The sequence below is a fragment of the Colius striatus genome, chromosome 7 (genome assembly GCF_028858725.1).
Source record: "Colius striatus isolate bColStr4 chromosome 7, bColStr4.1.hap1, whole genome shotgun sequence".
NCBI lineage: Eukaryota > Metazoa > Chordata > Aves > Coliiformes > Coliidae > Colius > Colius striatus.
In genome coordinates this window covers 5338451-5353898 of record NC_084765.1, presented here as the reverse complement: position 1 = coordinate 5353898, position 15448 = coordinate 5338451, and the positions used below count along the sequence as shown (strand labels likewise).

At 35.3% G+C, this 15448-nt stretch overlaps 1 protein-coding gene across 1 annotated transcript in view; it reads right to left on the bottom strand.

Annotated features, from left to right (window-relative positions):
- LUZP2 (leucine zipper protein 2) overlaps window positions 1-15448 on the bottom strand; it is a 171433-nt gene that overhangs the window by 41732 nt on the left and 114253 nt on the right. Inside the window, exons 7-9 of the mRNA XM_062000202.1 lie at window positions 15056-15118; window positions 4376-4450; window positions 669-833 (exon numbers count right to left, since the gene is read on the bottom strand). Coding sequence (XP_061856186.1) covers window positions 669-833; window positions 4376-4450; window positions 15056-15118 — 303 coding nt within the window. The remainder of the gene's footprint in view (window positions 1-668; window positions 834-4375; window positions 4451-15055; window positions 15119-15448) is intronic.

The window sequence follows — 15448 nt, the reverse complement described above, 5'->3', positions numbered from 1 at the left end:
TCCTGGAGATGAAAATTATTAGGACAGGTGTTAATCACTGTAAATCTTGTCTGTATTAAAATGGTTTAATCTATTGAATCAAAATGCTTTTCATTATTTTTTTTTCCTCCTGTTTTCTCCTCAACTGCCCTTCCCATCTTGCATGATTGGGATATTCCCTACAGCCAATTATCAATTTCATAGATCCTTTCTAGCATATTTGATTTGAGTGTCCCTCCCAGACTGTTTTATGGTTTTATATCAGCCTTTTTCACAAGAAAAAACAAAAACCTCCCCACAAATGTGATAAGCAGAAGCTATCTTACTGTTTAATGCTATATTACCACAGACTCACTATCAGTGCCTGACAGGTAAATAATCCTACAAATTTGCATCCTCACTTACTTTAGATGCAAATCCATCTTCCTTGTAGATTTGCAATACAGACATGGTCCATTTAGCAAATGATAGACAGACTTTCCTTCTTCAACAGAAAAAAGTAGCCGTTTCCCAACTTTAAAAAAAGTTTATTGACATCAGAAACAGGCTTAGAATTATCTTCAAAATTCATCCTAATCTTTCAATGAATTTAAAATCCTCCTTAGTTCCAGTTTGACGCTCTTGCAGGACAAACTTTCAAAGACATGTTTATTTAAAAAAAAAAAAAAAAAAAAAGAGAGAAACCATACCTTGGTGCTTGTCACTTGAAATGGAACTTTTGAGCCCTTTGTAACTGGGGATGTCAACTTCTCAGCTGGTTTTGAAGGGATTAGATTCGTAGTGGGAGGCTGATTGTGCAGAACAGAAGACAGGCAAAGCTGCACGGTCTCCTTCAGAGCTTTCAGCTGTGACTCCTGGGCAAAATAAGACACCATCAGTTCTCTAAGATGTGTTCTTATGAACAGAATTGCTTGCTTTATCTCTCTCTGTGTTAAACCAAACATTTATAAGCACATGCTGCTTTTTCATATTAACAGAAGAAATTAAGGCTGTTTAAAGCAGGGTTTTTATATGATTAGGTTACTGTGCATTACACACCAAACTGTCTAGAAAGTCATTGCTCTCTTCCCTTTCCTCCATGCAGTTTTATTCACATAGATTATTGCAAATAATTATTAAATATTATACTTTCTGAAAATAAACAAAAATACAATCTACCCCATACCATACACTTCCCAGAAGTTTGCACACAATAGTTAAAAAGAAGTGAATGTTCACAAGTATTACAGACACAGACCTTGCATAGAGTCTTGTTTGTAGAGTCTATAATAATTGGTATTTTTCCACAGGTTATAAAGATTGATTTTAATCCAACAAAGATGACTTCTCTCACGACCATATTGGGCTGTTTCAGTGTATGGTAAGTAAATCATAGGTGTTTTTATTTGCTAAGAATATGATTGTCTAGATCTGCTAGTGTCCATCAAGCTGAACCAAAACTTTTAGGTGGTAAAGTATTTGCAAATCATGTTAGAACATTGCTAGTTCACTCACAGGAATGTAGACAGATGTATCAGTGAAACCAGTAGTCTGTCACTGAAATAAGCCAAGACAGTAAAAAAAAGTGAGGTAACTACACCACTGAGGAAATCTCATGTTAAATCTTTGCTCCATCACAGAAAAATACTTACGAGTCAAATGTTAGATACTGAGGTAACTTCCTTCCACCCATTTCAGGGGGAGTTAGGCAGCATTTGGTCTTAAAAAAAAAGCCTTGCTCTTATTCTTTTAATTGAGAATGTACCTATAGACACAGGCTACATCAGTGTACTTCAATCTTCAAAAGACTTTTTAAAGGTATATAAATCAAGATATGTCATGGCAAAATTTGACAGGACATGTATGTATGAATAATATTATACACTACATACTATGTGAAATATTGCCATGTACAGTGTAAAAAATGTTTCACAGCTACATAAACCCTAAGCAGCGGCATTCACTGTACATCACCTTGTTTTAGTTTATTTACTCAACAAATATTCCATGCCTTACATCAGATAAACTTCCCCTGAATGTATCTCATAACTGGCAAAATCTGAGTGTATCTTTAAAAAGTAAATTAACAAAACCAGTTATTAGGGTACATTTCAAGGATAGGATCAAAGACAATCATAAAAAAGACTACTAATACTCAGTGTAAGGCAAATCAAAGAAATGTGAGATGGAATGGATTTTGGTTTGTTTGCAAATGGGAAAAACTGAATGGCTTTCCCTTAAGATGTATGCAGTGAGGAAGAATGCTGGATTATCATCAAAGAGGATGGCACTTCATAAGAATTACTTATTAAAATGTATGAACCTTGAGTCAGACTGATATGTCCCTGACCTAATATCAGTGTAGAAAGGGAAAGGATTACTCTGTCCATCTGACTCAGGGATCTTTCAATTTCTAATTGACAACAGAAGATCTTAGCAGGCTTCTTTTCATGTAATATGCCTTTTCCCCTACTTTTTCAAGAAATAACTGCACAGAGAACATAAATCACCATTTGACACAGTTAAAATAAGTTCAGACACCAAACTGGCAAAGGTAGCAGACTAATTTTGCTTGAAGATATTATAGCACTATATGACCCTAGTGCTCCCTGCAAATCACCCTGATCTGAAACCACACTCCTCCAATCCAGAAATCCCTCTGGATAATTTCTTATCTCCTCATCTCCCACACCTGCCATCCAGCACTTGTTCTGCATTGGTTATGGCCAGACACTTTGCCATTCTAAAGGTAAAAGCGGACTAGTTTATTTTGTTTTCATTCTGTGGGTAGCATAATTCAACTTTGACTTTCCTGAGAGAAAATGTATAAATAGACAGTATGGGAGAATGACTGAAAGAAACAGTACTGAGACGTCATTTGGTAAGGTTCTCAATAACCTTGCATAGATGTGATTGTGGTTAAAATAGGCTGTTTGCTGGTCAAAGTGCTGCCAATATATGATGCATGTCTTCAGATTTCCAAGATCTGTTTATACTCTTGTCATCTGATTGGATTCAAAACATACTAGTTTGGGCTGTGGATGAACCATTGGCAGTCTCTAACCCTTTTCAGTTCATAGTTCATACAGAAAAGTTCTTAAGGAGGAAAAGACACCTACAGCTTAAATGGTCTTAGTACTCTGCACTTTAAACTAGTTAAAAATATGTATTTCTAGTCTGATAAAACCACCTCACAGTGCTCATTGGCATGAACTTTGACTTTTTCCTTTTTTCCTGCTTTTTCTCCTCTTGCTTGTCACTTCCACTGCACTTTTTCAGCATGTAAGTAATGATGCCATACAAAGACCCTCTTGATAATTTAAAAGAAGATGATACTGAGCTTCTGGTAAGCCTACAGAATCATAACTGAGCCCTAAATTAAAATTCTACAATATTTAACAATAAATAAACATAGTGTCAGAGAAGTCATTTGAGTGAGCTGCAAATCTTTTAATTTTCAGACAGTATCTTTTAATAGTACTCTAAGTTCCATGCTATTGCCATAGACAGTGTATTGACACTAGTGAGATACCATGTCTGTGAGAGTTATTTGAGCAAAGAAGGAACATCTGTAATTTTTAAATATATGGAGTAATTTGATGTACTAACAAGAAACAAATGATATGACATAACATGATCACACAGAGGTCTGAATAATGCTACTGTGAGCATCGCTGGAATAGATTATATTTTGCAATACTGGATGCAAATCCTCACTCAAGAGGATTATTGCAATATTGAAAATTAAAGAAAAAGTCTTCCAATGCAAGGGGTGTGCTTTTTAAAATGTCTAATGGAATCTGAAAATACTAGAAAACCAAACCAAAAGAGTAGTCCTTGATAATGCATTGAAGTTTTTTCCTCTCTGATAAACTACTTGACTATCGCATGACATTTTCTTTCCACAAGCCTAGAAAAAAGTTCCCCAGTTGCAGAGCTGACAGGAGTGGATGTGTCCTGCTTTGTAGCTTTCCTGGGATTCCCCATGGTCTCCCTGACATAAGTGGGCACCTCAGCCCACAGAAGAGTTAGCTCTGCCATATCAGTACCACCCCAACAAGAGACTGATCCATTTCTGCACTGCATCCTCTTTGGAACTGTGACTAATTTTCAGATAAAAGCTCACATTACTTGCAGGCACCTTCTCGTTAGTGTACTTTTGCATATGAAGAATTAGAGCATTTTGGCTTTCTATGAATTTCTGATAAATTTATTTCTAATTTGATTGCCTTCCTCCTAAATAACTTTCCACCTGTACTTAACTTCATGCATCATAATTAGTTCCACTGGTTTCAGTAGCATTACACCCAGGTCCATGCAATTAAGTATGCATCTAAATCATTGCAGAACTTTCATTTATTTTTGTCAAATTACACTGAAACATTCTCAGCTGATGTTTACATTACGTTACACTTACTTTATCGAGGGCTGCCTTTTCCAACTCATCTTTTGCAACTGCTAGTTTTTGCTCCAGATCTGTTAGCTGTTGTGCCTGTGGGAATAAAGAAGAAAAAGCTGATGTAATCTACAATGCATTTTTCCCATGTTTTCCTGCAGTGCTTAGGAGAGAGAAAAGTATATAAACTTTACAAGTAATATATATGAAGTGGGACAGAATTGCTTGCAAAAAGACCAGATCTCAAGGGATTTTTCTTTTGTGAGAAAAAAAGTGCATTTTTATGTAGGAACTCTAATTTCAATGTCAATAGCAACAGTAATTCCATGCTATAAAGTATTTAGAATTATGTCATAATGTCCAGTCAGAAAATTCTAAGTATCCAAACAGTTTACATGATTTTGTTTATTTATGTGACCCCTGTTTGTACTCTGAAACACCTAAGTTTTACACACTGAGATGCTAACTTTAACATAATATAACACAAACTGAGGAATTATAAAACACCCAATCCTTCATGCACATAGACACTTTATGAAATGTTACTATCTGTTGATATACAAATGGTTAACTCTTGATTTCCTTCTCCATCTCCTTCCCTGGAAACATGAAAGGATAATTCACAAGAATAACTAGTTATGCAACTACATAGTGAGAAAGTGTTTTGGGAAATGTGCAGTCAAAGTCGGGGCCAGACAAGCAGAATGTTATGACAGAACACTATTTTCCTGTATAGCCCTTCAGGAGGAGATCTGAGGTTTTAGTAATGTATATGCAGTGTATTCAGTTCAGGAGTTCAGCAGATGCTTTTAAATACTCAGTAAATAAAGTGATTTTCTCTCCCCTTCCCTAGGATCTAGATACTCTCAAACACACTGCATGCTTTTGGGAAATACATTCTCTGCAAGGACTTTCCACTTTAGGAAAGCAGAAGCTCACAGATTCCTGCAGTTCTCAGCCCTGTCATTAATAGCACATTGTTATGCTGCCAAAAGGAATATGGTACAGGTTTACTGCTGTATTTGCAAAAACAGCCCATTAGTTGTTTTCCCTGTTTATGCAGGGAACCATTGAGCAGGACACTGGACTAACACATTCTATTTTCTCTCTGAAATTCTGAATAGGCAGTGCACATTTTGTACATACAGAATAATGGGATAAAGCTCTTATTTCTCAGTTGAAGTAACATATTTTAATTTTGGCCAAATATTTGCAAGCATTCTCTTTCTCCTCAGCATCACCTCATGCTCAGCAGGTTTCTGAGGTTCATTTCCAGCCAGAAACTTGTCAGACTTTTTTTTTATTTTCTTGAAAGGCTTTTCAAGTTCATACTCACTGTGCAGACTGCAGCATAGCTTAACGTAGAGCCACTCAATGCTAGATGCTGTTTAGCATAAAATCTAGAAAATGTGGTTAACTTGGTCTCTGTGTTAGGGCAATGACTGTAATTCCAGCATGGCATGGCTGATGTGTATTGCAAGCCTGTAGCCCTCAGCAGATACCACAGGGGATGTTTAATAGCATTAGGCAGAGGCTTTATGGGCTGATGAAATAACAAAAGTATGGAATTTTCAGTTCCCTGCTTATGTAAAGAACTACTTAGTCACATTTTAAAACAGGATTAGGCATTTATCGGCAGATTTATCAGAGCAGCCAGTTTCATTCATCAAAGCCATGTATGATTAGGCAACCTCACTTTAGAGCAGAAGTCAAAACGCTTGCCCAGAGGTAGGGAAGCGTCTTATGAACACAGTCTCCAATTTCCACTCCATCCCATTTCTCACACCTGATATCTGTCAGTATTTTAATAGAATTCAGTAAAATTAGCATTTGTTACTACATACGGTACATAATATCACTCACCATAAACCTGGTCCCAGTCAATGTTTGAAAGAGAACACTAAGCTTGGCTCTAGCCGATGCAGAAACAGTTCTCATTAGACATTTGAACTAGACTAAGTAATTTCTCACTTCATTAACATTTCAATTATTGCTACTGACTAAACTATTTTTACAGTACACTTATAAAAATTAATTCATTTTCAATCAATGAAAACCAAGATCTGAAAAACAGTGTATCTATATAAATAAATAAATAGCACTGCCATTAGAAAGGAAATTACACAAAACATCGTTTACATGATAAATGAGAGGCCAGGATGGCATCTCTGGTGATATGGCATTGTTAAAGGATTAGAATAACAAGGAAGATGATGGATTGCCACACGGTTTGGGCCAGACAAGGAAGCAACGTCTCTGTTCATCACCATCTGTGCTACAGTTTTAGCTCTGATATTCCAGTGATCCAAGTTACAAATTTCAGTGTCCTGTTTCCTTCAACACATGCATTACACAGGCATCTGAAAATCTGGGTAGTTGACAGGAAGCAGTGACTGCTGCTTCTATGTAGGGAATATCTGGTGCTATATTACACATTGTACTCAACAAAACCACAGATATATGAAAAATCAAGTTGGAGAAAAAGTGTTTAATTCCTTTAATTGCTGCCTGCCATTAGAAACAATTAGTTCATCTAACATATTGTAATAACACTACTCACATGAAGAAAAACATTTTCAGCATATGGTGAAAAGATACTCTTCTAAAGGATGGGCTTGTAGATATAAATAAAGTCTTTGTGAATGCATTATTTATCAAGCTTTAGTCTTATTTTTGGTAATGTCATATTTTGATGGACTCTTTCTGTAACTTTCATTAACATTTATTTGATTTCACATATTACTGAGCCAGTAGGCCAGTGATATCAATCCAACTGATATCAAGTGAAAATGAAACACTGCCATTAAAAACGCATTTTAGATGAACCACTCATTTTAGATGAAAGTACTGATGTTTATTTACACCTTAGTCTCAAAAGTGCAGAACAACCAAGTTTCTTTTTGAAAATTCTTGTCTTTTATGATTCTATGATTAGGGCTGAATTAATATTGCAATAGGTTCACTGCTGGTTTTTTTTAGAAGATTTTTAGGGAGTCTAATTCAACTAATGTGGCTTGAATATTGAATAAAGAAAAAGAACAATATACCAGCAGGACTATACAAGGCCAATTCTGATAAGAAGTAAAGTGCCATTAAAAACCATAGCCTAGGAAAACTTTAAAATATTCAGTTCCTCTCAGGCTTGCTCATTGAATTAGGTCTTACAGAGGAAACAGTGAGATAAATACTTTTTTCATTCTCTGAAAGACCGCACTGAGCAATTACTGTCAGCAAAATACACTTTTCTAACTCACTGAAATTAATGTCCTTACCTTTTACTCATTGTGAATCACATTACACAAATTGCCCATATTTAAATTCTTCCAGGTGTAAATATGTAAAGCAAAAAGAAAAGACTAGTCTGATTTTAAATGGACAGAAAACTCGATTTCCCCCCTGAGAAGTGCCAGAAACAGGACCCCTTAGTACAACCAAACACTGGGTATGCTGCAGTAACCATAATACAGCTTACTCCCTCTGTCCTCGATGGTCTGAGGGAGGACAGAAGGAGTACTGCCCACCTTAACATTTCAGTCTTATTTGATTCCTGGTCTACTCCATGTTAATAGCAGGATACGAATTCCACTCCCAGAATAATTAAGGGTTACAGTTCAGGTCTGGTGGGTGATGTGGTTGCACAGCTGTACAGCTATTACAAACACTACATGCTTGTTACTGCAGCCAAAAAATGTTTTTTTAACAGGCTTGTTAGCATTTATTTCACAGACAGCACGATAAAGTGGAATATAAATTATCTACTGATGGCTTTTGCTGATAGTGGTGGTGGGTTTTCTGTTGAGTTTTGGCAGGTTGGTTGGTGTTTAACCACTTAAATAGTTTGGAATTTTTCAGTACTTTATGTGACAGAGTTTTTAAATTTTTCAACCCTACTGGGCACACTCAAAATCATTATTAAAATTAAAACGTGAAGAAAATGTCAGTCAATGTCCCAGTCAATTTCAATTTGATATCAATAGTAAGCCTCTCCTCATTTTGTGGGAGTTGGACCAGGTCTGTAAGTTGATGGAAATAGCTATACACTGCCAGGTAAACACGGAGCTACTGCTGATTTAAGAAGCCTTGTCCCATGCTAGCTATTAAGTAGTCTTGCCCACACAGTAACTCAGATCATCTATCTAAGACTGCATTACTGTCTAATGCAAGTCCATATTCTTCAGGTAACGTTCTCAGGGCCATATAGAAACTTTTTAAACTGCATTTTTCAGTGAATTTTAAAAGCTACAACATTTTTTTTTCATGCTCAAAACTGTGTTGTGGAAACGTTCTGACAATAAACTAACAGACCTGAATTACTAAGTAGTGAAATGGTATTCACAAATCTGTCATTTCTAAAACTGCATGAAATCACTAAAAATACAGAATAGGAGAGTTGTGTCAATAAGAACATAAAAGAATTATGTTAATATATAATCCAATGTCCTTACTGGGAAATATATACAATAATATCTTTAAACTTGCTTGTATGTCACTTATCTCTTTATATTAAAAAATTCTCATGCCTGTAAATAGACTGTAAGTGTATTTCAGTAGCCAATTCTGTCTGGATCTTTAGGCACCTCATGTGCTGCTAACATCATGGGTTAACATTAACACGTTACTCGTGATTATAACATCATAGCAACAACATAGAAAATGTTTAAATATGGGATTTGAAATGAATTTTTCTTTCTAATAGAATCCAATTAGAGATTGATAAGAGTTTTCAGTTAATTGTTTCAATTAATTGCTTCAATTAATTGTTCAGACTCAGCAGAGTGGATGTGGAACCTGAAGATTGGAAAACAACGTGTACGATATCCATCTTCAGAAAGAGAGAAATTGAAGAGGTCCACTTATAGATCCACTAATTCAACATTCCTTTTTGGAAAAGTACTTAGAATAATCAGGCTACCTCTGTAGGGAACAGAATTTTATTTGGTATCTACATCATTCATGAGCTGAAGAGTGGACTCAACATATACTCGTTAAACATTCCAGTGGCATCAAACCAGAACTCTGTGTGACACAGAAGATTGAATTTATCTAAATTTACCCTGACAAAGTGGAAAAAATAGGATGACTTTTACTAAAGACAAGGATGAGATGCTAAATACAGGCAGGAATAATCAATAAAACAAATATAGAATTTAGAAAAGTAGGGATGAATGACTCAAGATGAAATCACTGCCGAATATGCAATGTTTTTGTGGAAAAGAACACTGTGGGTACAAAAATCCTTTTCGGTGTCCATTATAGGGCACTGCAAATGGACAGAGATCAAAAGAAAACAAGTTCAGATGCAACTAACATGAAGCATTAATGTTGTGCAAACTGAGAAGCAAGACTGGAAAAAAAAAAAATCTATGCATGTTATTCTAAAAAAGAAGTACAAAGGGAGAGATACAGGATAATCTCAAAATATGCAAAATATTGCTTTAAAGGCAGGGGTTTTAAAGAAAAACAATCTACTCTCTGAGTCTATGAGACATAGCACGATAATTAATAAGCTACAATTTCAGTAAGGGAGATTGAAGACATATGAGAGAACTTTTTCTACTACTAAGGCTAATAGACTAGAATAGATCAATACAGAGGAAATACATAGTTTGTACTACTGTAGAGTTTTCTGTTTTTTAAATACTTAGTTAAGTGTTGTGAAAGAATCATGTGCATATAATTTAAACTTTTTGGAGTCAGAGAATATAGAACACCCTTTCTATTTTCCATAGCCTCCTAAGAAACAGCTTTTGCCAAAACTAAATCATTGCCGATGAGGTTGCCACATGTGTATGAGGTTTTTTGATCTCAGTAAATACAAAGTAATTTTTCTGGCTTATGTATTTAAAAGGAAAAATCTGTAAGAATATTTTCAGACTTTCCAGTATTATGTGAAAACCATTTTACATAGTTTTGCTATTCTTTGACTCTATTTGTTATAGCAAATATATGGTTTAAAATCACTTTTAACACATCCAAATAAGGAATTGATTCTTGTACCACTATGTGTTTCAAAGAACTTGCAAATTAGTTTTAACTATAAAAGTCAGCTTAAGTAGTTAAGACTTTAAAATTCTGCCTCTTATATATAAAGTTAATTCAGGAACTCCCTGATAGAAATTACTTCTTGAAACAAGTTCTTGAAAGAAAATCCACATTATTTTTAATCTGCTTTCTCTTTCTTGTCTGGGTAAGCAGTTATAAGACAAGCCTTAATCTGAAATGTTGATATGGTTCTGCTTAATTCTTTAGAGATACTGAGTGCACAGTACCTTAAATACTATTCCAGAGAATAAAAGAGAACTGAAGATAAATGACATTGTTGCTCTTATCTGAGCATCTGATGGCTCTAACCACATGGAAAGTTCTAAGGAAAGTTCTCAAGGAACACAGGCACATGGTTAGTCTGTAAATCTCTACATTGACAATTGTGGAGTGTACAATTATAATCCATCCTGCTCATGGTAAAAGCATGTACACAATATCTATTAACAATTACCTGATTTGTTGTAAGGCAGATGCCATTCGCTTGCTTATTTAAATTTAAATTCTGCTATGGAAAACATTGGGCACATGGGTAGGCTAAGCATACTCAGATGTTGCTCACATTTGGATATTTTTCTTGCTTTTTTTTAGGACTGTCTAAGAATATATTTAGCCTCCAAATTTAAATAACAAAAGGCAAGACAGATGAAGCATTAGATGAAATTCATACTACTGAAACTCTGCAGCAGAATCCTTAGAAATTCATCACCAGAAAAAGTAAACAAAGATATACTGAAGCCATAACAGGAGACTCATTCTCATCTCGTACATTTAAAAAGAAATTCTATACAAGATCCTTGTAAAAACTGAGAGTGAAAGTTATTGCTAGATCTACTTTTCATCTCATGTTCCTAACAGACACAAATATATGTTTGAATTTCATGAAAAAAATCCCCACAAATTATTTAAAATTCTTTTCTACTTCAGTAAACCACATGATTACTTCTAGGACAGCACAGACAAATGATGGGAAGACCGTTAATGAAGGAGGAATAACTTAAAAAGAAGTGGTTTTGAATGCCTGAAACAAATCTAGACCATGATTTCATAAAGTACTTAAAGAGTACTTCAGGGAATCTGAGTTTTAGGACTATCTTTAAATTTTTGCAACCAAGACTGGTCACATTCAGAACTAGTAAGTACCTGCCTGCAAAGATAGCTATAAAATGAAAAACCTGAGTGAAAATTTTTGTTAAAAAGTCCTAATTTTTCTCATTAAAATACAAAGAAAAATTCAAATGTTGATAACTCTTCATAGACAACAAACTGCACAGTTTAAAGGACTGAACTCTGACAAAAGGGACAGGAATTCAAATTCTAATCTCAGTAGAGATACTGACAACCTCTGTAGCCTTGAGTGCATCACAATTTCTGTGACTCTCACTTGTTATTTGTTGTATGACATTATATTACAGAGAGAGAGAAAAATATAAATACATATACACACATGCCACAAGTAATCAACCAGATCAAAACACACTTTGAAAATATAAGAAGAGTAAATACATGCCAAATATGATGAACTCATGTTACATTTACCACCAATTGTTAAGTTACTGTCACACACTGTTAAAAGTAGATTCTTCTATCAATTCACTGTAGTATTAAAGGAGAAAGCTATTTTTTCCCCCTTTGTCTCCCACAATCTCCAGAGCTCCAGCCAGAACAGAGTCATTGCTAACATAGAACTTAAGAACTAGTTTCTTGGTGTTGATTAAGAAAAACAAAAAGCAAACAACCCCTCGTTACTTCACATACTATCTGCACAATTAGTTTCACCACAGAAAGCAATAGTGTAATGGGCCCAAATTGAAGTACTCCCTCAAGTCCTTTAGAAATCTAAGAGCCTGAAGTATACATCTTTCTGATGAACTGCTATGGAAAGCTTGCAACACTCAGTACTGAACACAGAAGAGAATTCCCTATCCTCAGTAAGACAAAGAGTAAAGGTAATATTTAATGTTGTGGTAACATGTTTTGGGGCAGGGGGGGAAGGGCAGAAGTCCTCTAACATGAGAGTAACTAGCAGCCAGGAGATATCACACATACCTTTCATTAGAATCAAAGCTCCACAAAACAACCCCAACATCAATTATAATCATGAAATCTGTCTGGTTTCTAGTATCAAAGCAACTAGAAATGAAATACCACCTGTTCTTGCCCTAACCTAGTGGTCTCTCTCTGGTCAGAGAGGCCACTCATATTTACAAAGCTTTCTGCTCTATATCAAATTGCTTGTACTCTGTTCAGTGTGTTTGCCTTCAGACCTGAAACTCACACAAAACAGCACACTGAGTTTAATCTTCCCCACATCTCACAGGATTGTTTAGGAAGATAGCACAACTTTGTTGTTATCCTTTTTTCATAAATGAAATTTTCTTAGGAAAAAGATCAACAAATAAACCTGATGAAAATATTGCTGGCTACATCTAATCAGCAAATAAGGTGGTCAACCTCGTACAGAACTGCACGTGGTCAAGAGATGTTCCGAGTGTCTCCACATGCAGTTCTCAGTACACAGGACTTAGGAGTCCATTTCACTGTTCATCAATATTGTCTATCCAAGGTTCTCAAAGTGTTTTAAATTACATTATTTCAGAATTTCCATATAAGGCAAGTAACATTTTCCCTATTTTGCAAGTAAATGCATTCAGAGTAGAATTAATCCTACCAGAATGACTTGAGACCTACCTCTGAGCTGGTAGCCCTGGTATTCTTTGATACTCAAGAGCTATGTCTATTCAATGTAGGTTAAGGAGCTTAAGGCATAATTCATGTGGTTAAATGTAAACATAGTGTTTAGGAGAAGATATATTTCCTAGACTCCCATAGCAGTACTAAATAAGTCTCCAAGGATTAGAAGTGGAACCTATGGTGTAGACATCCCTATCCAGTCAGATGAGAACTGCTTCTCTTCACATTGACACCAGATGCATTGCCTGTATTGTACCACAAGCAACTCCCTCCGCCTCCATGACAAACCCCTGATCTTTACATCTGTACCTTAACCACCACATTGTCATAGTTTACTGAACTAGGATCAGGAGGAAGTGGGTCTCACTTTATATATGTCAATGACTTGCCAGACAGCCCGCCCCACTTATTCACTTCTTTGTGTTTGTGTTTTCCTCCTCTTCTTCTGTAAGCTAGTTTTGGGTGGGCAGTGCTTTGCAAGCATTCCCTTGCAAAGCACTGCTACACGAAGTGGCATAATTCAGATCCATTTTTGAGATCTCTGCACATTAGCATGATGAAAACAATAAGTAGATAGTAGTAATGAACAATCCTCTGCTTCAGTCAAAGAAAACACTTTCATATTGAGGCAAGATTAGAAATTATAATCTTTTTCTTCCATTCAAACTCAATTACACCTAAACTGAATTTGAAGAAAAATATGTCTCTTTTCTTAATGCTAACTGGAATTAAAATTAAACTGCCCACATGTACAATATGCCTAGTTTTTTATCTCTAAATCTATTCCTCTGGTTTGAGTTTTATGACAGTCCTGAAAAAACTTGAAATCAACTGGTATAGGAGAAAAAAAAGGAAGAAAACAATAATTCCCCCAAATCACACTCTATATTTGACATGGCGTAACATTATTCCATCTTTACAGCACTATGCATACAATAGAGAGACAGTAGACAGAGTTAAATACTTCCAGAAGGCAATTTGGACCTCACATTGCGATGAATTACTTTGTAAGCAATTCTAGCTCTATCCACTTTGAAGATGACTAGTTATTTTCATTCTTTATGCCAGCAGTAAAAGCATTACTCAATTAGCAGCCTACAGTCAGGTCATCTGAATCTCACTCTTCCTTCTTTAACAAGGATTAACTTTTCCCTGTGTAAGAAGGACTTGATGTCCTTCAGCAAAATGTCTGTGTGTTTTGTCCTCTTCCCTCCCACCCTTCTCAGAAGGTTTTTTTGAGTTTTGAGGGTTTTTTTAATATATGCTATCTAGACAGGCTATTCATTTGGATTGTATAAGTCAGAAACTTTTCATTTTTATTCTAGTAACTTTAGTTCTTGTAAAGATGTTTCAGTCTACTGCAGGAATTTGCATCCCAGGACCCAAGGAACAAACATTCCATGGTTCAAGCTTATCACACAGAAAAAGATTTGCTTTAAATGTTAACAATAACTGACACTGGCATGGAGGATTTCTAATCAAAGGAAAACAAGAGCCAGCTGTAAAACACTCTATTGTTCAGTTAGAAGGATGAAAAAAAGAATGTATGGAATAAAGCATCAGGTTTTGGTCATCAGCAGGAAACTAGAATACCATCTGAGCACATAAATACAGATGTTTCTAAACTAAATACTTGCCACTGCTTTTGTCTATTTAGAAGCAAAGACATCAGACTAATTTTAAAGCTTTGAATCTTCTCCTCCTTGCCCCAGAGAAAGCAATTTAATAAAAATCATTCTCCCTGTTATAGTGGTTTTCAGAAGCAAAAAGAGACAAAAACAGCTGAGATTTATCAGATAGCATTATGATATTATGTCTGTCTGTTGCTTTGAACTCTTTTCAGCATGGCAAGAAAGAAATTATTCCTTAGAACTACAGTAACACAAGCACCTATTGTCCTCCTAGATTACTTCAATCCTATATTAACTCTAATATTTTAGTTAAGTACAGTGAAAGAAAACTTACCTTAAAAATCAAATCCTTTTTCCCATAACGTAGTTCTTTCAGCTGGGCTTGAATCTTTTTTGACTAAAAGTGAAGATAACAAAATCAGGGCTTTGGTTTGGTTTGGTTTTTTTGTTTTTAATTTTAAATATTTGATTTTAAGATGGGGAAAAAACAAGTAGCAGGTTCTGATAACAGGAGGACTGGATCAGATTTAAAATGCTGAGAAATAACCAAAATCTATGTCAATGACTTTTCCATAGTAGCATATGTAAACCAGGCAAAAGTATCATGGAAAATGTAAAAAATTACTTATCTAATGCACATAATGAGTTAGTTCTATTGTGAATAGCTGTTTGGCTTAGACATGAGATGTTAATACTCTTCATGAAGTATAGTCAAAGACATCACCTT